General features: G+C 46.3%; 1 protein-coding gene across 1 annotated transcript in view; it reads right to left on the minus strand.

Annotated features, from left to right (window-relative positions):
- LOC147095548 (uncharacterized) overlaps positions 1-25,584 on the minus strand; it is a 65,897-nt gene extending 40,313 nt beyond the window's left edge. Inside the window, exons 1-2 of the mRNA XM_085974670.1 lie at positions 25,367-25,584; positions 11,182-12,847 (exon numbers count right to left, since the gene is read on the minus strand). Coding sequence (XP_085830796.1) covers positions 11,182-12,367 — 1,186 coding nt within the window. The 5' untranslated portion in view covers positions 12,368-12,847; positions 25,367-25,584. The remainder of the gene's footprint in view (positions 1-11,181; positions 12,848-25,366) is intronic.
- Between the last annotated feature and the right edge of the window lie 351 nt (positions 25,585-25,935).

Raw genomic sequence — 25,935 nt, forward strand, 5'->3', positions numbered from 1 at the left:
TGTCTATACGGATTTTAAGAAAGCGTTTGACAAATGTGATGAAATATTCCATTCATCACTGCCTGTGACTGTGGTCGGTTTCAGTTTCATTTCCCTTCCCCCAGTTCCGTTTCCTCACCATTGTATTGTATATTGGAATGTGTTGTGTGTAGGGCTCCGCCCATACCTGGCCCCTATGTAAGCAAGCTCAGTCTGGCCTCATATCCAGTACTGCAGCCCTCCGGATGGAAGATACCTCTCTCCACTACGTGTTACCTTCTAAGTTAATAAAAGCCTTGTTTTATTTCGCTAACATCGAGTCTCGGAATTATTGAGGCACATCAATTTTATTAACTTATTTTTCAACACAATGGATCAACTCCTGAAACCCGAACATTTGGATTTGGATCAGCATGCTCCAGATGCATCAGCACGCTTCGGACACTGGTTTATGTGTATGGAATTCTTCCTGGACAATTCCGCAGCCGTCAAAGACGCTACGGATGCTGCGAGTATGAAACTCGGAATTCTGCGGAATTGGGTAAGCCACCGGGTTTACCCCCTCATCCAAGACGCCGACACGTACCTGGCCGCCTGCGACATCTTAAAGGCGCATTACCAGCAGCCTACGAATGAGGTGTATGCTAGGCATCTGCTCGCTACTCGCGCACAGCGACCTGGGGAATCGGTGGAGGAGTTCCTAGGCACCCTGAAAATGCTTGGCAAAGACTGCAAGTGCCAAGATGTAAAAGCCGCAGTGTACACTGATGAGCTTGTTCACGATGCCTTTATCACAGGCCTCAGCTCCACTTACATCCGGCAAAGACTGCTGGAAAAAACGGGATTGGACCTGAAACAGGCTGTGGACACAGCACGATCCCTGGATGTGGCCCAGAGAAACTCGGACGCCTACTCTTCAGCCCGTGCCGTCCACGCCGCCACGTGTGCACCAAGGGTGCCGCCATCTTGGAAGGCATCTTCCCCGCCCGGCAGCCCGACACCGTCGGGGCCCCGCTCTCCCCCCAGAAGCCCTACAACAGCCGCGACGCGTCGGGGACCCAACTGCTACTTCTGCGGGCAGCCAAAGCACACCAGAAACCTGTGCCCGGCGAAAGGCACCACCTGCTTTAAGTGCGGTAAGAAGGGGCACTTCGGGAAGGTGTGCAGAGGGAACCCCGCCGGAAAACCAACCGCCGGAAAACCCGCCACCGCCGCATGCGCGCTGTGGGAGCGGCCATCTTGGACGCCATCTTGCCCGACCTCGTGGGGTCCGCCATCTTATGAGCAGACAGCGTGGACGCCATCTTGTCTCGATCAGGGCCCTACAGTGGCATCGGTCACAGTGGACCAGACCAGGCCGCACCCGTTATCCAAATCAATGGTGGACATCGAGGTAAACGGGTGCAGGGTTAAATGTTTAATTGACAGTGGAAGCACGGAGAGTTTTATCCACCCTGAACTGGTACAACAACTCTCCCTAAAGGTGGTCCCTACTCGGGGTACCATCTCTATGGCTGATAAAACCCAGACATCGACCATTATGGGTTACTGCACGGTACAATTGTCCGTTAACGGAACTGTATACGATAATTTTAAAGTATTAATCATGAAGAATCTATGTGCGAGCGTGATCTTGGGCCTGGATTTCCAGTGCTACCACCAAAGCATCACGCTCAATTACGGTGGGTCCCAGCCGCCCCTCACAGTGTGCGGTCTGGCTACCCTGAAGGTAAAGCCCCCTTCGCTATTCGCGAACCTTACCCCTAACTGCCGGCCAATAGTGACCAAAAGCAGGAGGTACAGCTGGGAGGACAGGCGGTTTATCGCGACCGAGGTAGACAGGCTCCTGAAAGAGCGCATTATTGAACGCAGCAACAGCCCGTGGCGCGCCCAAGTGGTAGTGGTAAAGGGTAGCGAGAAGAAACGGATGGTGATCGACTATAGCCAAACGATCAACAGGTACACCCAACTAGACGCCTACCCGCTACCCCGCATATCAGAAATGGTGAACCAAATCGCCCAATACCGGGTGTTCTCCACCATCGACCTTAAGTCAGCGTACCACCAGCTCCCTATCAGACCAGAGGACCGCCCATACACCGCCTTCGAGGCGAACGGACGCCTCTACCAATTCCTCAGAGTCCCCTTTGGGGTGACGAATGGGGTCTCGGTCTTCCAGAGGGAGATGGACCGCATGGTCGATGACCACCACTTGCAGGCAACCTTCCCCTACCTCAACAACGTCACCATCTGTGGTCACAACCAGCAGGATCATGACTCGAACCTCGAGAGGTTCCTGGAAACCGCACAAAAACTCAACCTCACCTACAACGAGGACAAGTGCGTTTTCAACACCACGCGCCTCTGCATACTAGGCAGCGTGGTGGAGAATGGGGAAATCGGACCAGACCCCGACCGATTGCGCCCCCTACGGGAGCTGCCCCTGCCCAACACTCCCAAAGTCCTGAAAAGGTGCCTGGGGTTATTTTCTTATTATTCCCAATGGGTCCCCAACTACTCCGACAAAGCCCGCCCCCTCTTGAAAGCATCCTCTTTTCCGCTCTCTGCTGAGGCCCACGCCGCCTTCAAATGCATTAAGCAGCATATTGAGCGGGCCACGCTACAGGCAGTGGACAACAACACTCCATTTCAAGTGGAAAGTGATGCGTCTGACTTCGCCTTGGCGGCCACCCTCAACCAGGCGGGGCGGCCCGTAGCTTTCTTCTCGAGGACCCTCCAAGGGCCCGAGATCAGACACTCCTCCGTGGAAAAGGAGGCCCAAGCCATCGTGGAGGCAGTGCGCCACTGGCGCCACTACCTAGCCGGCAAACGCTTCACCCTACTTACCGACCAGCGGTCGGTAGCGTTTATGTTCAATAATAAAGAGGGGGAAGATTAAAAATGATAAGATTCTTAGGTGGCGGATCGAGCTCTCCACCTTCGAGTATGACATCATTTACCGGCCAGGGGCCCTTAACGAATCCCCTGACGCCCTCTCACGAGGGATGTGTGCCAGTGCCACCGGGGATCGGCTACAGACCCTCCACAACGGCCTCTGCCACCCAGGGGTCACGCGGCTGTTCCACTTCATAAAGTCCCGTAACTTACCCATCTCGATTGAGGAAGTTCGGTCTCTGACCAGGAACTGCCGCACTTGCGCTGAGTGCAAGCCTCGGTTCTACCGCCCAGATAGAGCCCACTTAATCAAAGCTACACGGCCCTTTGAGCGGCTCAGCTTAGATTTCAAGGGCCCCCTCCCGTCCGTCGACCACAATGTTTACTTCCTGAACATTGTGGACGAATACTCCCGGTTCCCATTCGCCTTCCCCTGCCCAGACATGACCAGCCACGGTCATTAAATGCCTCAACAGCCTGTTCTGCCTGTTCGGTATGCCGAGCTACATCCATACGGATAGGGGGGCGTCCTTCATGAGTGAAGAGCTACGCCAGTACATGCTGTCCAAGGGGATCGTCACGAGCCGTACCACCAGCTACAACCCCCGGGGTAACGGCCAAGTGGAGCGAGAGAACGGGACAGTATGGAAAGCAGTCACTCTAGCTCTAAGGACCAAGGGCCTCCCTATCTCCCGCTGGCAGGAAGTCCTCTCGGATGTGCTCCATTCGATACGGTCGCTATTGTGTACTGCCACTAATGCCACGCCTCATGAACGAATGTTTGTCTTTCCCCGGAAATCCACCTCAGGCGTATCCATGCCGTCATGGCTCTCCACCCCAGGTCCGGTATTCGTGCGAAGGCATGTGAGGGGCCACAAGATGGACCCTCTCGTGGAGCCAGTGTACCTACTCCACGCCAACCCCCAATACGCATATGTCCGGCATGCCGACGGAAGGGAGGACACCGTGTCCATAAAAGACGTCGCCCCAGCCTGTAACGACAACAACCACGGCGATAGCAGCGACAACGATCGCAGCAACTCTTACCCACCCACTGCTCTTTCATCACCCCCGGAAGAACATCGACCAACGGCACCCCCACCAACTACCCCTTCAACAACCCTGGCGGCACCCCCGGCAGAGACCCAGGAGGCTACCGGGGACACCCAGCCGACACCCGCGGCACCGCAACAGCCACGTCGGTCGCAGAGGACTATCAAACCCCCGAACAGACTAAATCTATAGAAGGGGTGAATGTGATGAAATATTCCATTCATCACTGCCTGTGACTGTGGTCGGTTTCAGTTTCATTTCCCTTCCCCCAGTTCCGTTTCCTCACCATTGTATTGTATATTGGAATGTGTTGTGTGTAGGGCTCCGCCCATACCTGGCCCCTATGTAAGCAAGCTCAGTCTGGCCTCATATCCAGTACTGCAGCCCTCCGGATGGAAGATACCTCTCTCCACTACGTGTTACCTTCTAAGTTAATAAAAGCCTTGTTTTGTTTCGCTAACATCGAGTCTCGGAATTATTGAGGCACATCAACAAAGTACCACATAAAAGACTGGTTAACAAAATTGAGTCTCATGGAATAGGAGGGTCAATGTCAGCTTGGATAAGGAATTGGCTTAAAGACAGAAAACAGCGAGTTGTGGTAAATGGCTGTTTTTCAGACTGGCGGATGGTAGACAGTGGTGCTCCCCAAAGGTCAGTGCTGGGGCCATTGCTTTTTTTGATATATATAAATGACTTGGATATTGGAATAGAGTAAAATTTCAAAATTTGCTGATACCAAACTTGGAGGTGTGGCAAACAGTGAGGATACCAATTGACTGCAACAGGACATAGATAGGCTAGCAGAATGGGCAGACAAGTGGTAGATGGAATTTAATACAGAGAAGTGTGAGGTGATACACTTTGGCAGAAGGGATAGGGAGAGGCAATATAGACTTAATGGCACAGTTCTAAAGCGTGTGCAGGGACAGAGGGACCTGGGGGTTCATGTGCATAGATCTTTGAAGGTGGCAGGACATATTGAGAGTGGTTAGTAAAGCATATGGGATCTTGGGTTTTATAAATAAAGGTATTGAGTACAAAAGCAGGGAAGTTATGCTGAACCTTTATAAAGCTCCAGTTAGGCCACAACTGGAGTATTGTGTCCAGTTCTGGTCACCACATTTTAGAAAGGATGTGAAGGTTCTTGAGAGGGTGCAAAGGAGATTTACCAGAATGTTTCCAGGGATGAGGGATTTTAGCTACAAGGTTAGGTTGGAGAAGCTGGGGTTGTTCTTGGAGCAAAGGAGGTTGAGGGGAGATTTGATAGAGGTGTACAAGATTATGACGGTTTTGGATTAGGTAGACAGGGAAAGGCTGTTCCCATTAGCTGATGGTACAAAGACTAGGGGACACAGATTTAAAGTTTTGGGCAAGAGATACAGGGGGGATGTGAGGAAGAACTTTTTTACGCAGCGAGTGGTAATGACCTGGAACTCGCTGCCGATGAGGGTGGTAGAAGCGGAGACACTCAATGATTTCAAAAGGAAATTGGATAGGCACTTGAGGGAATTAAACTTGCAGGGCTACGGGGATAGAGCAGGGGAATGGGACTGCCTGAATTGCTCTACAGAGAGCCGGCATAGACTCAATGTGCCGAATGGCCTCATTCTGTGCCGTAATGACTTTGACTCGTAGGGCTGGATTTTCTCACTGGAGGTGGGACTTCTGGTTTCCGGGTTTCAGTCCCACCCCCAGCGATGTCTGACCAACCCATGCTATTTTTCCTTGATTGGCTGTTACTGGCCAATTAAGGGAAAGCCGGTGACAGATGTCGTCAGCGTATGACGCTTCATCTGTCAAAAAATTATTGACAGATCAATTGTCAGCATTTGACAGTTTTGAGAAGCTGTCAAACACTGACAATCTCTGTTCTAAGGTGAGCCCTTGCACACAGGCTCACCAAGACCTCTCTCCTCAGCAGAAAGCAGATGTCTGCTGCATCTGAGAATGCAGCAGCCATTCTGTGATCTCTGCCGTTGAGATGAGGCACCTCTGGATCCTCAAAGGTTGAAGCCTACAGAAAGAAGCAAAGATAAGTAAACTTTTTCCACCACTTTACACTCACCTCTCATACTTACCTGTCCACACTTGCACCCATTACTCACCTCTACTGTTGACATTTCAACCCCTCTCACCCCCGCTGACCCTGGCGGGGTTTCCCCGACGTCGGGAAGCCCGCATCAGCAGGCGTAGAATGGTGAAGTCTCTTAACAGCCTGTTAACAGGCAGTTAATTGGCTCTAATCCCCTTCCCGCCGCTAGGAGACGGGTCCCTGCGCGAGTCGGGGACCCGACTCCGGGGAAGATGGTTCGGAGGCAGGTTGGGACCCGCTCCCAATTTTTCCCACCAGTCCTGCCTCCGAACCCGCCTCCTCAGGGCTGGTAAAATCCAGCCCATATATAACTCAATGAAATGTGGTTAGCAGCTGGTACCCTAACTACCGTCATAATTCTACCTTTCCCCAACTCTCTCTCTGTTTATGCCAGCAAGGCATTTTCCAAGGGCAGGTCCACACTTCCTACCAACTGAAACTGATAAACTTCGAGTGGAGAGAACGGGCTATTCATTGGTGCAGTAGGAACAATTGCAGTTTGCTGAATTATTTTGCAATGGAAGACCAGTGGGATGCCCAGCACATGTTCTTGGCTGTATCCATAGGCTGAGAAACATCATGATGACAGTCCAATTAACTTAGGCCAATGCTAAAAATTATATTTATTGCAAGATGTAAATTTATACAGCAGTAAATAAATCAGCAGGTATAAGTAACAATACAGTAGTACACTAACATTTTAAACCATTTTCTCAAACCAAAGTAACAAACATTTCAATGTTCTTCGTGTACTTTTCCAGAATGCCAACTGAATTGTAGATAATTGTAACATGAGTATTACAGCTCCAAGGAGTTTCATCTCCATGCCATTACAGTGAAGTACTGTTGGGGCTAACTGAACTCAAGAAACTGGGACTGTACCCATATAGAACCTTCATTTTCTTTGAAGGAAAGGTTGGGTTCTTTAAAGAACATCCTTCTCCTTGATTAAAGTACACATGTTGTGTCATCGGTGTTACGAGTGAGACAACTATTTTTACAGGTGGCTACCCTGCTAGGTCAGTCATTACAGACAATGGCTCTGTCTTTTCACACAGTAGCAAGCGTGCAAGCATTGTCTGAAGTAATAGTCAAACAACGATGACATACCGCAAAGGAAAGCAGATGCCCTGTCTGAACCTGAATGTCCATTCCAGACATTTACCACAGACTGCCTTCACGCAGACCCTCACATCAAGACAAAATAAAATCTTCTGGAAACAGCAGACATAGCTCGACATAAAAATTCCAATGCAGTGGTCCTGCTACAAATTCATATGAACGAGTATAACATGGAAATACTTAACGACATGAGATAGGGCGGAGCTGACATTCATCATAACCACATTATTCACAATGAACACTGGCCAGAGAAATCTGGTGATCAGATGGTTCCTATGGACCAATCAGCTTCAAGGCGAGAGGCTGCTAACCTTGTAAATTTCAACCATTTTTTTTACATGGCAGGCGGTTAAACTGTGGAATTCTCTGCCACAAACCTTTTGCTCAGAGTATGGGGAATTTTATAAGCTCTTGCTGTGGAATGCTCACCCTCCTGTAGCACATATTGCCTAGTTGTCTGACCAGAATCTCTACACGGCTAAAAAGAGGAGACAGATGAGCAGTGGAGGTAGTAACTCGCTGTAGATCTCAGTGATTACATTTCTTTTCACAAGGGCAGCACGTTGGCATAGTGGTTAGCACTGTTGCCTCACAGCGCCAGGGACCCGGGTTCGAATCCGGCCTCGAGTGACTGTCTGTGTGGAGTTTGCACATTCTCCCCGTGTTTGCGTGGGTTTCCTCCGGGTGCTCCGGTTTCCTCCCACAGTCCAAAGATGTGTGGGTTAAGTTGATTGGCTATGATAAATTGACCCTTAGTGTTAGGGCGATTAAATACGTGGGGTTACGGGGATAGCGTGAGATATGTGTTGGTGTAGGGGTTACGGGGATCGGGTGGGATATGTGTCGGTGCAGGCTTGATGGGCCGAAATGGCCTCTGTCTGCACTGTGGGGTTTCGGGGATTCTGTGAACACTAAGGTTGCGAACGGTCTGGCTCAGCTTCAGACAGTTGCCAGGGGATGGAAACGGTGACCAGGGATTAGAGTTTGTGGCGGAGACCAAAGACAATGGCTTCAGCCTTCCCATTATTTAGTTGGAGGAAATTTCTGCTCATCCAGTACTGGATGTCAGACAAGCAGTGTAACAAATCAGAGACAGTGGAGGGGATTGAGAGGTGGTGGTAAGATAGAGCTGAGCGTCGTCAGCGTACATGTAGAACCTGATGTTGTGTTTTTGGATGATTATCGCTGAGGGGCAGCATGTAGATGAAAAATAGAAGGGGGCCAAGAATAGATCCTTGGGGGACTCCAGAGGTAATGGTGCATGAGTGGGAACAGAAGCCATTGCATGGGATTCTCTGGCTATGATTCGATAGATAAGAATGGAACCCAGCAAGGGCAGTTCCACTCAGCTGGACAACAGAGGAGAGGCATGGGAGGAGGATGGTGTGGTCAACTGTGTCGCAAGCTGCAGATAGGTCAAGAAGGATGAGGAGGGATAGTTTACCAGGGTCAGTCACATAGAATGTCATTCCTGACTCTGATAATGTGACGGAACCGGAAACCTGTTTGGAGAGATTCAAACGTGGAATTGCGGGAAAGATGGGCAGGGATTTGGGAGGCGACAACACGTTCAAGGACTTTGGAAAGGAAAGGGAGGTTGGGGATGGGGCAATAGTTTCCAAGGACAAAGGGGTCAAGGGTGTTTTTGGGTGTTTTTTTTTTGAGGAGGGGGTGATTACAGCAGATGTGATGGGGAGGGGGACAGTTCCAAAGGAGAGAGAACTGTTAACAATATCAGCTAACATGGGGCCCAGGAAGGGAAGTTAGGTGGTCAACAGTTTGTTCAGAATAGGATTGAGGGTGGGTCTCATGGTCAAGGTGCGCTCAGAGAAAGCAAGATAGAAGATGGGGTAGAATCTAGAGAAAGACGTGAGTTCAGGGCTAGGGCTGCGGGGAACATTCAGTGGGCTAGGGGAAGGGAAGGGAGCGGCAGAGGCAGCTGAATGTATAGTTTTGATCTTTGTGACAAAAAAGTCCATGAGCTCCTCGCACTTGTTGGAGGTGAGGGCGGAGGAGACACAGGATAGAGGTTTATGGTGAAGAGAAGCCGGGGGTTATCTTTGCATTCCTGGATGATCTTTGAATAATGAGCAGGTTTAGCAATGGAGAGCAGGACCCGATAATGCTTTATGTGGTCCAGCCAGATCTGGCGATGGCTAGTTAAACCAGTTGTCTGCCAAAGATGTTCAAATCTGCGTCCCTTGGGCTTAAGGGAGCAGAGGTGAGAGGTATACTTTTTTTTTTAAGTGATGTTGAGGGATAAATATTGGCCAGGACACTGCGGATAACTCCCCGGCTATTCTTTGAAATAGTGCCATCGGATCTTTTACGTCCACCTGAAAAGGCAGACAGGGCCTCAGTTTAACGTCTCATCTGAAAGACCACACCTCCGACAGTGCAGCACTCCTTCAGTACTGTACTGGAGTGCCAGCCTAGATGTCTGTGCTCAAGTCTCTGGAGTTGAACTAGGGTAAGAGAAAGGGTAATGGTTTTAATGGGGACAAGGGCATCAAAGGTGTTGGAGAGGGTGTGATTTAGCAGATTGGTTGATGCAGAAATGTCATGATGAATTGTGGACCAAAGTCTAGATAGTTGGAATTTGAAAGTGTAGTGAAAAGTGACTTGAGGGAGACTTTTTCCAGGGCACAGAAAAAAATGGGGTTGGGAGGGGTGGAGGGAAGGGGAATATGGGTGGAGAGTGATACAATGATCAGAGATTGCTTTATCAGTGAAAGTTACAATGGGAGTAGCTAGGTCACGCGAGATGGCAAGATCAAGGGGGTGGCCGTGCATATGGGTAGGAGAGTTTACATGGAGGGAGAGATTTAGGGAGGAAAGGAGGGCAGTGAACTCAGAGGAGAGAGAGCAAGAAGAGTGGAGATGGAGGTTGAAATCACCAAGAATGATTCGTCGCTTGGTGCAGAGGCAGAGGGAGGAAAGCAGAGAAGATATCCCAGTGAGAAACTTGGAAATAAAACAAAGAAGTACAAATCCAAAGAAGTGGGCAAGGTGCTGGAGCCATGGGACCAAACCAGAGTTGGGGGGATGGCGGGTGCGTAGGAAAATTTTGGGACAACATTGGAAAAAGAAATCCCAAACCTGTGGTGGTAGGAGCTGCAAGAATGTTTTTACACACAGTTAGCACCTCTTTAATGTAATATCTCTCCTATTTAATGACACGAACTGCCTACGTGTCTCTGCTGGGTTCAAAGCTTTATCTGCAGTGGGCTGGGTGGTGACATGTCACATTGGACATACTCTTACAGCTCTTGCCCTACTCCAAGCTGTACGATCCTCTTATCCCATCATGACAAGTGAGCTACTGAAGGCTTGTAAACCCTGCTCGGGCAATTGGGGATTGTCGGATGAGACAAGCAAAGGTCATTGAGACCACTGAGCCATCTCCTCACAACCGTTCTATTTCAATTTCTGTAGGGTTTTTCTCTGTATTTGTCTTTTCCTGTGTTTCATTCTCTTTCCCTTAACTTACGAGCTCCTTCTCATCTTCCTTTCATGTCTATACACAGGACATTTCCTTGTAATGGAGAAGCATGGCAATAGATTGAGAGTGCTAGATTAATGTTGGGAAGGACGCCATTAGCATTTTTCACTGTACAGACACTCTTGCCTCTGGAGACTCTGCACTTCTTGCCTCTGTTGATGAACTAGTTACACTATTTAACAGCTGTCTTGAAAATGGTGCACCTCCACCGTTTCTCACCCATGTGGATGCACGGACAGCAAGAGAGGTTGACGATGTTCCTGAAATTTGTGAGGGGCTGCATTGGAACTGCTGCTTATCTCTGTAGGGGGGTGGGGACAACTCTTTGAAGCTCTGCGCAGGTTGAGTACTTGAATTGGCTTCTAGCCTGTGTGGATGTGCCAGTGCTTTGTGAGACAGAAGGAATCGGTTAATCAGTTCTGGCAGATGTCGCACTGGAAGGGTTTCTACTCCGTGTTGATGCACTGGTGTATCTCTAGAGAGGAGGAGTAGGTGAAGCAGTTCTGGCAGCTATTGCACTGGAAGCGTCTGTCGCCTGTGTGGGTGCGCTGGTGTTCAGTGAGGTCTAACAACTGTGTGAAACCTTTATTGCAAAACTCACACTTGAATAGTTTATCAGATGTGGGGACGCACTGGTGTTTCAGAAAGTATGAGGAGCTGAAGAAAGCTTTGTCACAAACCTTACACCTGAACGGTTTGTCACCTGTGTGAATGCGCTGGTGTACCCGTAGATATGCTGAGCTACAGAAATCTTTGTCACAAATCTCACACCTGAACGGCTTGTCACCTGTGTGAATGCGCTGGTGTACCACAAGGTATGCTGAGCTGCAGAAATCTTTGTCACAAATCTCACACCTGAACGGTCTCTCATCTGTATGGCCGCGCTGGTGTACCCGTAGATATGATGAGTTGCAGAAATCTTTGTTGCAAACCGCACACCTGAACGGTCTCTCATCTGTATGGATACGCTGGTGTTGTCGGAGACTTGTTGACTGGATGAAACTTTTGTTGCAAAATTCACACTTGTATGGTCTTTCTCCTGTATGGATGCGCTGGTGAACACGGAGGTATGATGAGTTGCAGAAAGCTTTTTTGCAAATTGCACACCAGAGCGGTTTTTCGTCTTTCCGAATGCACTTATGTGCCAGGAGGCCCGAGGACTTAATGAAAGCTTTGCTACAACTTTCGCACTTGAACGGTTTCTCAGTTGTGTGAGTGCGCTGATGTTTCAGAAGTAATGACAAAAGTGTGAAAGCTTTGTCACAAGCCTCACACCTGAATGGTTTCTCACCTGTGTGGGTTCGCTGGTGTTCCAGTAGGCGTGACGATGTCACAAAAGCTTTGTCACAAGCGTCACACCTGAATGGTTTCTCCCCTGTGTGAGTGCGCTGATGTTCCACGAGTTGCGACTGCTTTAAGAAAGCTTTGTCACAAATCTTGCACTTAAATGGTTTCTCACCCGTATGTATACGCCAGTGTTGCAGGAGGGTCGATGCTTGTGCAAAGGACTTCTCACACACTTCACACTTGAACGGCTTCTCCCCTGTGTGAATGCGCAGATGTTCCACGAGGCCCGATGCCTGTGAAAAGGCCCAGCCACACACATCACACTTGTATGGTTTCTCGCCCATGTAGCTGCCCTTATTTTGCAACAGACGTGACCACCGCACTGAGACTTTGTTAAAATCCTCACATCTGGATTCCTTCTTGCCTGTGTACATGCACCTGTGTATCAGGAAGTCTGACAACGTGCAAATCTCTTCTCACACCCCTCACTGCTTAACAGCCTTTCATCTGTTTTGATGTGCCAGTGTTCACGAGAATTGAATGACCGAAGCCTTTCTCACACACCTGAATGGCTTCTCACCTCTATGGATGTGCCAGTACTTCAGGAGCTTTACCAATTGTGTGAATGTCACTGCTTGGGCAATTTGTTACTAGCCCTGTACTTTTAAAGGTTTCTTCACCTCCTGGTGCGAACAACCTCAAACCGCCGCGGCTTTTGGAACATTGTTTTGAAGGGATGCTCGACACTTAATCAGTTTTAGTTCTGACAATGTATTGAAGTTCTCTGGATTGAATGGATTTGCAGAAGATAGCTGTACTGTGCAGCCATTCCTTGGGTGATGACCTGGATGTACCTCTGGTGTCTATCTTCCCTGTTTTCTGTGCAGGATATGGTTTAATACAGTATGATCCTTCTGTAAGACAATAAAAGAAAAATCATGTTTTTTCTCCAATTCTCTTCCCTCTCTGCTGAAGGTGCTAACTCCTGGAGACAGCTCCACACTGAGTGTCAATAGATTGTGGACAACTGTGTGTGGCCATCAGAGCCAAGTTTATGTTGCCCTCACTCGACACCCACTCTTTCCAGTGGGGATCACCGGATTGTAATCAGAAGCAGATGTTCTGGCTAATTCTTGCCCCCACCCCCACCCCGTCCCGAGGGCTCACGTGGAAAAATAATTCTAAAACAAATAAAAAGGAAGAGTAGAGTACTAGTCAGAAATTGTGCAGCAGGTACTACAGGCAAAGGGAAAAATAAAAAATATAAAGTCATTAAATCGGGTGTGAGAAATATGAAATGTGTGAGAAAAACAACATTAGAGCAGAAGGACAGATTAGGGTGTGTGGCCCAAATAAGCGTTCTTTATACAAACACACAGGGTATAAGAAACAAATTGAATGTATTGCTGGAGCAAATTCAACTTAGAGGGTATGATATGGTAGGCACATGGTCAGGACTGGGAACTGAATATACCAGGTTATAAGATCTATAGGAAGGATAGGGAAAATGGTAGAGGGGGGAGGAGTAGCATTAGTGATTAAGGATGAAATTACTTCTATGATAAGAGAGGATATAACGAGAGGTAAGCAGGTAGTGGAGACTTTATAGGTAGAATTAAGAAATAGAAAAGGATTTAAGACTGTAGTGGAGTTGTGTACAGGCTCCCTAGTTGCAGCTATGAAGCGTCAGAATGTATTAATGCAGAGATCAGACAAGCATGTAGTAAAGGCAGTGTGGTTTTAATGGGGGATTTTATCTTCCATGTAGATTGGAATAAGCAGACAAGCTCATGTCAGAAAGGTAGAGAATTTCTTGAGTGTGTTCAGGACAGTTTTCTACAACAATATGTCCTCTAACCAACAAGGGGGCAGGCCATATTAGATTTAAAACTGAGTAATGAGCCAGATCTAGTTAACAGCCTAATGGTGCGTGAACATTTATCTAATAGCGACCATAATATGACTGAGTTTAATGTTGTGTGTGAAAGGGAGAAACGCGAAACAGCTAAGGTTCTAGATTTAGGTAAGGCCGAATTCAACAGGATGAGACAGAGGCGGTCCACAGTAAAGTGGGAAAATCAATTAATGGGTAAAATGTCAGAGGATCAGTGGGGGTTGTTCAAAAAAGAATTTCACGTGATACAGAACCAGTTTATACCCCGAAGGGACAAGAGCTGTACTTGCCAAAAAACAACCAAAGAGGTAAGGGGCAACATAAAACTAAAAGAAAAAGCATTCAAGAATGCAAAAAATATAACAGATCCTGGTGAATGGGAGAGTTAAAAGAACAGCAAAGGGTGACAGAGCAGATCGTAAGAGCTACAAAAAGGAGTATGAAAAGAAACTTGCAAGGATTATCAAAATCAACACAAAAAACTTATATTAGAAAAAAGAGGGTGGTTAAGAGCAGTGTGGGCCCCTTAAAAACTGGTAATGGTGATATTATAAAGGAAAATAAAGAAATGGCAGACATGTCAAATAATTACATTGCATCATTTTTTACAGTAGGGGAAGAGGATGGTATGCTGGACACCCCAAGGAAGCTAATTTTGAATTACGGACAGGGACTCACCATAATTAACGTAAGCAAATTAACAGTAATGAAGAGAATAATGCCACTAAAGAGTGACAAATTCCCAAGACAAGATGGTTTTCATCCCCGGGTTTAAAGGAATTGGTGAGAACATTGCCAATGACCTAACTATGATCTTCCAAAGTTCTCTCGATTCAGGAACCTTTAGATTGGAAAATTGCACATGCCACTTCGCTATTTAAGAAAGGCGAGAGGGGGAAACCAAGGAATTATAGACCAGTTAGCCTAACATCTGTTGACAGGACATTACTAGAGTCTATAATTAAGGATAGGATGGCTGAACACCTTTAACATTTTCAGCTGATCAGAGAAAGCCAGCATTGATTTGTGAAAGCCAGGCCATGCCTGACGAACCTGATATAATTTTTTGAAGAGGTGACTAAAGTAGTGGACAGGGGAATGTCCATTGATGTTATTTATATGGACTTCCAGAAGGCAGTCAATAAAGCCCCTCATAAGAGACTGTTAGCTGAAGTTGTAGCTCATGAAATTGAGGGCAAATTATTGACCTGGTTAGAAGTTTGGCTGAGAGGCAGGGGAAAGAGAGTAGGGATAATGGGCAGGTCCTCTAATTGGCAGGATGTGACTCATGGCGTCCCCTAGGGATCTGTGTTGGGGCCTCAATTAGTCACTGTGTTTATTAACGACTTCGATGACAGGATAGAGAGCCACATATCCAGGTTTGCTGATGATACAAAGATAAAACATTGTAAGCAGTGTTGATGGAAGCATAACTTTACAAAGAGGTATTAATAGATTAAGTGAATGGGCAAAACTGTGGCAAATGGATTTCAATATAGGCAAATGTGAGGTCATCCACATTGGACCTAAAAAAGGATAGATCAGAGTACTTTCTAAATGGTGAACAGTTAGAAGCAGTAGAGGTCCAAAAAGATTTAAGAGTCCCTGTACATAGGTCATTAAAATGTAATGGACAGATACAAAAAATAATCAAAAAGGCTAATGGAATGCTAGCCTTTATTCTAGAGGATTAGAATACAAGGGGTTTAAGAAGTCATGCTTCAGCTGTACAAAGCCCTGGTTAGACCACACCTGGAGCACTGTGTTCAGTTCTGGGCACCACACCTCAGGAAGGATATACTGGCCTTGGAGGGAGTGCAGCCTTGATTTACTAGAACGATACCTGGACTCCAAGGATTCAATTACAGTACAAGGAGAGATTCTACAAACTAGGGTTGAAGATTAAGGGGTGATGTGATCAAAGTTTTCAAGGTATTAAGGGGAACTGATAGAGTAGATAATGAGCAACTATTTCTGCTGGTTGGGGAATCTAGGACTAGGGGACATAGCTTAAAATTAGATCCAGGCCTTTCAGGAGTGATTTTAGGAAACACTTCTACACGCAAAGAGTGGTAGAAGTTTGGAACTCTTTGTCACTAACTGCAGATGATACTAGGTCAATTGTTAATTTAAAATCGGAGATTGATAGATTTCTGTTAACCAAAGGTATTAAGGGGTATGGGGCAAAGGCAGGTATATGGAGTTAGGTTACAGATCAGCCATGATCTCATTGAATGGCGGAACAGGCTCGAAGGGCTGAATGGCCTGCTCCTGTTCCTATGTTCCACCCCCCACCCCCCCCACTCCCCGGCCAGGAGCCCTGAGATCCGTGGAAGTGCCCAACCTGACTGGATCAACTATCTCAGCAGAGGTTATGGAGAGAAACTGAATCTGTTCAATATAATTCAGTACCACACCAGGCAGCGCTCCCTTAGTCCTTGTCCTTCTTCACCCTGCATCTGGATGCCATTACTTTTTCCTCTCTCCCTCTTCATGTACCTCTTTAGCTCCCAGACTGAGTCATCACAAAATGCAGCTTACTGAAAATAACAGGGCAAGATAGCCTCGATTAGTGTATAAAGTGCAGTTATTTACATGCTCTAAAATTAGTGTTGGAATGGAGTCTAAATTAAGTAGTGGTGCCACTGTGGGAAGGGAGGTAGGCTGTTTTTGAGCTCTCTAAGAATGCAAGTGGACAATGAGCCATTTTGCAAATCAGGAAAATACGTTGCTGTCAGTTTTTTGTTCCTTTTATATATATCTGAATAGATATTTTTGACTCCTCTATTTTAAGACTACTCTCATAGGTGAGCCCTAGCTCGCTATGTCCTTGAGAGCATCTTCCTCTGTCCTGATATCCAGGTATATGCAGATAATAATCATCGTTATTTGTATTGCTTTAGATAAGGTTGCAGCCCATGCTTCCACAACATCCTCCTTGATTTTGACAAGTGGGAGCATAACTCTGCATGAGACCTTATTTCATTCAGGCTGTAAGTGTCACAGGAAATTATTGAACAAAATAAATGAACAAGCAAATAAATAGCAGGACCATAACAATATTTTACATAGTTATCTAACTCTGCCAATTCCTCTTACTGTAGAAAGAAACAGTAGTTCACATTTCTACTGCTACAATTTGTAGCTTGATTTCTTTTTTTATCTATTGCTTCTGTAATCCTTTTCTCACCAATTACAGAAGTTGTCTCACTTATTTAATTCTCTTCAGATGTTCCAGGTTCTGTACATCAAACTTAAAGATTTGAAAACTACAGATGAATAAGCTCCCCCCAAACAAGCGTTTATGAATTTAAGTAAGTATTTGTTCAATTCAAAAAGGAGCTACCAATCAGACACATAAATAACACAACCTGTTTGTGCCTAAATTGATCAACTTGGATCCTCCCTCAGGATAGCTGCTCAGAGACCAACTGAATAATACATTGCAATACAGTACAGGAAACTTCGCGATATCCGGCACCGACGGGACCGAGCTGCTGCCGATCTATCAAAACTTCCGGATAGACCAGCGCTAATGTTGAAGGATACGGAGGTTTTCATCGCCGTATCTGACAACAAACACTGTTGCTTAGCAACAGCTTGTAAACAGTCGGCCCGTACCTTGGAAGCCTCTCTGTAGCTGTTGCTAAGCTACAGAGACGCTTTCCAGAGCCTGACTGTTTAAAAAAATGCCAGGGGAAGAAAAATGCTAGGGGAAGAAAAATAACCTAACAAAACGGCTGCTGATTTCTGCCGTTAGATCGAGGTTTCCGGACATACAACCTCCGGATAAACCAAAGTTTCCTGTACTGCGTTAAGGTGGTGCATAATTCTGGTTTTTAACTCCTGATGTACTATGACTGAATGAAAACCAGTACAGGTCAACTATCCCTTATCCGCAATTCCGAAATTCGCAAAGCTCTGAAAACCGAAAGTTTTTTTGTGGAGCGTCTCTCGGTATTTCCAGTGTAGAAGTTTGAGCAGCTTGCACGGGGGTTTGCAGGTTACTGCGTGGCCGTGTGCAACTTTGAGGAAACATTGCTGTTAACTATTTCTTTATAGTAATCTGGTTACCTAGCCAGGTTTGCATCCATCACTAGTGGTGTAGCTGTAGGGTAAACCCGGCGGCTACCTCTTGTCCATTTATAAGCATTATTATCCGTTCTGAAATCCGAAAAATTCCGAATTCTGAAACACATCTGGCTGGCCCCAAGGGTTTCGGATAAGGGATAGTGCACCTGTACCAACCTAAAACTCGAGTCAAAAAGCTTATTTTTTGTCACACTTCACACCTTCTAAGGGATGTCTTCCTGTCTCAGTTATCATAATAAAACTATTTATAGTTTAAAGACAAATACCATCTCGTGGAAACTAGATACGCTGCAGGCCACCTTAGCTCTTACCACCCTCTGGGGGCGAAATTGGGCTCAGTAGCATCCTTTTTTTGAGTGCTACGAGGCCCTTTATGGTTCCAAAATGGTGTCTGCGACGCACGCACACCCTTCTGACGCAAAATGCCATATTGGTAAAGGGGTTAGCGCACGCGCGCCCAACATCCGCCGAAGGTGTGCAGAGCAGGCTGATCATTACGTCAATCAGCGTGCATCGCTGATTTGACGCCAGTGCTGCCATTTTGGAACTCTTAACCTCCCACAGTTGAACAAGTGGTCAATGGCGTTAAGGACCCCCGCATCAGCGATATTTAAAGGGTTCATCAACTACTTACAGGTTAGTTGCCGCATGATTTCTTTTGGCTGCTGCTGCAATTCTACGCGTTTTGGTGCTTTTGCATACTTGTTAAAAGTTTCAGTCATCTACAGGAAGTGGTCTGGCTGGTGCTGAAGTACTTTTTTGGTGACTTAAAGGCTTGTGCACAGACCAGTTGCTTCCAGACATGGGTGGCCGAGTAGGGCTTCCTCTTGGCATTGAGCATGACTGGGAGAATGAGCAGAGGCCACGCAGAGCAGGAAAAGCTGCTAGAAGAGGGAGGAGGAGGGGGAAGAAGGGCTGTCAGCAGGAGGCCATATCCGCAGAGGGTCATTAGGGAGCAGATCTGTTGGAGAGCAGATTGCAGGAGTGCTGACACACCCTGGAAGCCCCTTTGCACACTGGTACCCAGAGCCATGATGGCAGCAGTCTAAACTTCCATGGCAGCAAGCTGAGGTTGCATGACAGCAGTCTGAGCTTCCACTGCAGTACTCGACATTGGGTGGATGCTGCTTGTGCTGCAATGGAAGCTGAGACATCAGCCATCAGATGCTGCATAATAGTTGGCTCCACAGATGGCCACCCGTTCCATGTTGGAAAGCATGGTCTCCAAGCTGTGCGCAAAGCCCTTCGCCAAGTTGGTGCTGGACTCCTCTATGCTCCTTGACATTGAACGCAGGCTTTCCAGTGCACCAAGCATTTTGGTGTGTACCCCCATCAGCCTTTTTCTGTAGCCTGGCCCATGGAAGTCATCATTTGAGTCCTCTGCAGTCGTGTGCGATCTCACCTTCTGGCGAGCTGGCCCCTGCGCTATCCTTGCCCCAGCCCTTGCTGCAGCACACTTGTGCCCAGTGTCTCACCACGTGCAGATCCTGCCTCTATGCTATTCTCTAAAGATACGCGCAGTGTCAGTATCTGAGCTGGTGGCTGCGAATGTGAAATTAAATGACAGTGTGTCTTCATCATCATTGTCTTTCTGCTTTCCACCAGTGCCTGGGCAGGTTGCAGTTCTTGGGTATCTGACATGAAAAAGGGACAAGGGATGGGTTGTGGTGAGGGAGAGGAGAAAGAAGTGCATGCTTACACCCTCTGTAGCTTGTAAGTCAGAAGGGATTGTGGGCTGAGGGGGGAAGTGGGATGCGAGAAGGAGGATTAGGTATGAGGATACCGTCATTTTCAATGGATTCAGCCCCATCGGTGGCCAAGGCCTCAGAAATGGCCCCTCCCATAATGGTCAGCACCTCCATGCGGGTTAGAACATGCAGGCATGCCTCTCCTCCTCCAGTTAGTTCCTACTGCCTCTGGTTGTGTGCCACCTTCTCCTGCAAGAGAGGGGAAGTGTGTCAGTGAGTGTCATGCAATCTGTTTGGGTGATGAGGCTGTCATGGTTGAATAGCTGGCAGTTTGTGCAAGCTGTGAGATGTGGGTGTGACTACTATGAATGTTAGGTACAAGTCCTCATTGATAGAGATTGTTGGTAGGTGAGTGATGGGGGTGTGGTGAATTGAGCAGTGGCTGAGGCTCGTGGTGCAGTTGGTAGGATACGGCATTTTAAAATGCATTTATTGACCTTGACCACTCGAGTGAGGTCACTGAACTTCGAGGCACTCCATCCAGGTCCTTGGATCTAAACTCCTGGCATTGACCTCTGCGGCTATCTGTTCCCACTGCCTTCTCATCATGTCTCTGGAGGGTCTCCTGCCCCCCTTAGAATATGGGACATCTCTCCTCCTTTCCACCTCCTCCACCACCAAGACCTCCAATGCAGCGTCCAAAAACCTGGGTGCCCGCTCTCTTCAATGGTCAGCCATTCTTCACTCTTTCCCAGGTCAGATTCATTTGCAGAACCACTTCCAGCATCTGCTCCAGCCACAATGCACCTCCCCATTAAGTGTTGCAGGCTAGCTTTAATTAGTGCAGGCCAGCTTTAAGTAGTGCAAGTTATTAATGTTATTGTGCTCCCTGCTTATGTGTGCAGCCAATGAACAGTGGGTTAGCACTGGCTGCACCCAGAAATCACTATAATGAGCAGACGGCACAAAGTTGGCATGCTGCCTACATTACACTGAACAAGCGCAGGTTAATCGCGCATCACGATCCCCGTGTCCATTTTTGGGGGATATCCAATTTAACCCCCATTGCCTTTAAATTAATATTGATACATTTCCATACACAGCTAATTCTGTCTCTACTTATCCCTATAGAATAACAATATCATGGATTTTGTCACATTATTTCTCCCCTTTTGACGAGGTTCTTGGGAAGGCTTTTGTCAAGTCATGCCTCACTATTGTATTCCCATTTGCTGGAGTTTTGTGATGATCACTGTGCTAGTCAGTCACCTGCAATGCAATGCTTCATCATAACAAACCAGCGGATTTGTCCCTTGCCAAATTTAACAAAGATCCATTTAACCAATTAGTGGACTGTGATCTGAATATACTGTACTGAGAAATGCATGCAAAGATACAGCTGCAATCTCTGCAATGCCCACACCACACCAATACATTCCTTCCCAATCACTAGGTATCACAATTTACATGGTAACAGCTTATGGCTCAGTTGAACAACAGGATGCTCCTGCTCTTGATTATTCACTGACTCAGCATGGCCTACGCTCGTCAAACATTTCAGTGTGGGTGATGAACTCTCGAGAGCAATCAGCACTGGCTGGGGCAAGATCTGCACAGAGCCTATTAAAGCCATCCTCGCAGCTTACTAACCAGATCATCTGGTTTGGACATGTTTTCAGGCTAGATTTGTTTAGGGTGCAGCTATATGGCTACAATTTAGAATGAAGCTCCAGTAATAGTTTGCTGTTCCCAGGAACACTCTATGGCTTAGAATGAAGTCATTGAATGATAGTGTCTTCTTTAGCCATATCGGGTCTCCTGAGTCACATCACCCACAAGGTGCCTATGCCATTGCATTTTCCATAATACACTTGGGTTGTCACTTTATCAAAGGAGTCCAGGAGGTAGCTCAGGCTGGAACTTTCCCCTTCTGAAGCTATGCTGGCTGCTGTTGACAAGACTATTATGATAGGTATAATGATCAAGTTTAATCCTGATCATTGATTCCATTCTTTTACATGGAATTGAAGTAAGACTAATAGGTCTGTAGTTGATTGTGACTGATTTAATCACATTATTGAATAAGGGCATCACCCTTAGCCTGTTTCCAATCTACTGGTATCTCTCCAGTTTTCAGTAATTCCATCATAATCATTGTCAATGCCTCACAAAACTCCTCTTTTGTTTCTATCTATAAGATAAATAGCATCTATCACTGGGTATTTATTAGTTTAAAAGAACGAACTTGCATTTATATAGCACCTTTCACGACCTCAGTATGTCTCAAAGCGCTTCACAGCCAATGAACTACAATGTAGTCACTGTTGTAATGTCGGAAATGCGGCAGCCAATTTGCACACAACAAGCTCCCACGAACAGCAATGTGATAATGACCAGATTATCTGTTTTTAGATGTTGATTGAGGGATAAATATTGGCCAGACCACCAGGGAAAACTCCCCTGCTCCTCTTCAAATAGTGCCATGGAATCTTGTTTTACTTCCACTTGCGTTTTCTATTTGATTGTTTGAAGCCTCCCTGAATGTTATACTCATTTCCATCCTCTGGGTTTAGCCATGTTTCTGATATTCCTGCAACATTGTAGTTCCCACTACTGACTGGATTTAACGTCTTATCCAAAAGATGGCACCTCTAAACTCTTTTTGACTCAACTCTACAACAGTAAGAAGGCAAAGAATATTTTACTGTTATATTTTCCTCTGCAGCTGTGCCTTTTTCTAGATCTCTGTTCCTCTGATCATCATTTTAGTTTGTTTCTCATGTTTCTATATTCATCCCAGGGGAACTCCCCTCCCCTTTCTCTTATCCCTGTTGGATTTGTATAAATCAATTTTTTTCCTTATTTCACTTTTAATTTGTTTATTAATCCATTTAAGATCCCATTTGTTTGGTCTAAACCAAGTATTTATACTGCATGCCCGTCTTTATTCCTTTACAAATGTGATACTTGTCCTCAACTTAAGTGCTGCTGGACATTCTCTTCCACTCCATTTGCTTTAGTTGTTCCCTCCTTTCCAAGAATTTAACCCGTTTAAAGTTACATGCTTGGCTCTCAGTTTTTGGTATCAATGAATCTCAAATCATGTTAAACTTGATTATTCTGTGATCGCTGTCCTCCAAAGCACTATGACTTCCATTTCCTGTATGGTATCTGGGTTATTTCCAAGTACCAAGTTAAGATGAACTCTGCCTCTTGTGGCTTCCTCGACAGCCAGGGTAACAACGCAGCTCTGCAGTACATTTACGAACTCTGAGTCTAGAGCGCTTGTGTTTTCCCAGTTTTCTATTTGATTGTTTGAAGCCTCCCTGAATGTTATACTCATTTCCATCCTTGGGTTTAGCCATGTTTCTGATATTCCTGCAACATTGTAGTTCCCAACTGCCATAACAACCTCTAGTTCTACCCTGTTATTTCTAATGCTTCGAGCATTCAGGTACATATAACTTATTGTAGATTTTGAAACACCTTGGGCTAGATTTTGCTCAGAGATGGTTTTAGCAGCAAAATAGTATTGGAATTGTACTTCCATCTATCAGTGTAACTACACTGAGAACCAGTCCCTATTTCCATGGTGCACCTTCATTACATACTTATTGTGCACTCCTGGAGCAGTTAGCACCTTTCAGAGGAAGTCCACCCATGTGGGGGTGGGGTGGTGTGGGGTGGTGTGGGTGGGTGGTGTGGGTGGTGTGGTGGGGGGGGGGTGGGGGGGTGGTGTGGTGGGGGGGGGGTGGGGTGTGGGGGGGGGGGGTGGGGTGGGGGGGGGGTGGGGTGTGGGGGGGGGGGTGGGGGGGGGAGCGAGATTTAACGTTTCAGCTCGATGACAATTTGTCAGGTCATTGACCTGAAACGTTAACACTGTTTCTCTCTCCACAGGTGTTGCCTGACCTGCTGAGTATTTCCAACATTTTCTGCTTTTATTTCAGATTTCCAGTATCCACAGTATTTTGCCTTTGTATTAATGAACAGAACATTTGTCAGATTATTTTAGCGTCTAGTCCTATCCTGTGCCTTCACAGAACCTTCCTACTCTTCATTGTTATGTTGGCAGAATAACAGTACACTGGACTTGGTTTCAGGTTTTAACTGCTAAGTAAATTTATTAAACAGTAACAGAATAAGTAAACTATATCAATTGTATAGTAAAAATAATGAATAGTTCCCTTATCCTGTGCTAAAATGAAAGATCAATAATTTCCTTACAGAGTGGTCCTTTTATTTTTCTCACTATTTATGGAAGCTATCTGGCCTGACGAATGCTCTAAGGTCGCTCAAACTCTCTTCAAAGACTACTGGCACAGTCTCTGATTTGAAGAAAAAGACAGGCTCAGAGAAGGAACAAGTAGAATTTAAGTAACTGGCTGCTCAATTTTTTAAAAAGGCTACTAACCAAACACACATTCCTTGGGTTAAAAAAAATCAACGGCATAACTTGGGGTAGAAATTGCAGTCAATGCAATTGAATATCGGGCGGGGGGTAGAACAGGCGATACCGCCTGTTTTGCACTACCTTCCAAGTCAAATTTCTACCCCAACAAGTTAATCAAAAGTAAAATTCTGCAAATCTTAAATGAAAAACTGAAACATCAAATGTTGGTTCTTTCCACAGCTGCTTCCAGTTTTTCTGTTTATTCAACATACCAAGCTAGGCTGTCACAGTCTCCTTGGAGTGAAGCTGGTGTTAACTGGTAAAGAGACCAATCCCAAGCTAAAATCAATGTCAGAAGACTAGGCCCAGGCTTGCCCTGGTTCTTAAACACTCTTTAGATTATAAGAAACTAGACTGCATCAGCCTCCCTTGTACAGCAGGACTCCTCACAGAGAGATGTCTCTCACTGAAAATGGATTCTCATCACAGGCAGGAAATCTGTAAGAATCCCCAGGCCTCACTTCAGTTCACCTCAGCCCCCCGCCTGCAAGACTCCTGCTGGGAGTTACAATCCGGGCTTAAATAACTGCTCATTCAAAAAGGGCTAGCAATCAAACACATTTGAACAACTCACACAGCATTGAACAAACTGCCCCTCCCCTGGACAAACTTTGTAACAAGTTAATAAAAAATTCTGCAAACGTTGCCAATCATACACAAAAAATATGGCTGTTCGCTTGATAGATGCTGACTGACCTGCTGCATTACCAGCCATTTATATTTTTGGTTCAATATAGTTTTCCTGGGAGTGAAGCTCATTTTAACCCTGCATGTGCCATGGCAAAATTAAAGGAGCCAATACCAATCTTAATCTTACAACTATATCAGGCTTGCCCTGGTACTTACACAAATTTATTTACAAGAAACTAGACAGCATCAGACTTCCCTGTACAGCAGGACTCCTCACAGACAGACGTCTCTCACTGAAAATGGATTCTCATCACAGGCAGGAAATCTGTAAGAATCCTCAGACACTCTGCACCTCCCAGATAATCACACCTCACCGTCTCATTTTCAGCAATGACCCCTCAACAAAAACTCAGCCTGTAAATCAGGAGGGAAATGCTGTGTCCAAATCCCAGCTTCCAATAAACACATTCAATATCCAACACTCAGTCCCAGCCAAACAGTTCAGCACAAAGCAGGGAGTAAACAGGCCTCTCAGCTGGATCCTCTCACACAGCACAAAGGGCATTTTTACTAATTTCCTCACTTGCATAATCAGACTGCTCTGCACATTAATGAGTATTTTACTGTATAAAGTCAGTACAAACCCAGTTCTTTCCCTCACAGTCTACACCCTTCTCACTTTGTTTGCAGATGCTGTCAGATACTGCACAGGCCGCAGAACGGAGGAGGAGAAAATTACAGGAACGCTGGGTATACTCTTTGTGACTGACATCACTAGCAGCCAATCAACTGCTACACTATATTTACAACCAACCTACACTTAACATGTCAATCACACTTCCTAGCCAATCAGACTGGCCTGGGAGTGGGAATTCTACTTCACACTGTAAAACTATTACAAAATTTAAAACAGCCAGTGTAATACTGGGTAAACCTTAAATTCAGTGGCAATTTAAAAAACAGGCCTGGTGGAACTATCTCACCCACTGAGTCAGTGTCAACTGCGGCTCAGCTGGTAGCAGTCATGTCTCCGAATCGGAAAATTGAGGGTTCAAGTCCCACTCCAGAGACTCCAGTGCAGTACTGAGGGAGTGCTGCACTGTTGGAGGTGCCGCCTTGCGGATGAAACATTAAACCGAGGCCCCGTCTGCCCTCTCAGGTGGATATAAAAGATCCCTGGGCAATATTCTAAGACTAGCAGGGCAGTTCTCCCCGGTGTCCTGGCCAATATTTATCCCTCAACCAACA

This window comes from Somniosus microcephalus, unplaced genomic scaffold (genome assembly GCF_052327205.1).
Source record: "Somniosus microcephalus isolate GS21.2 unplaced genomic scaffold, FLI_Smic_1.0 unresolved_chr1, whole genome shotgun sequence".
In the NCBI taxonomy this organism is placed as follows: domain Eukaryota; kingdom Metazoa; phylum Chordata; class Chondrichthyes; order Squaliformes; family Somniosidae; genus Somniosus; species Somniosus microcephalus.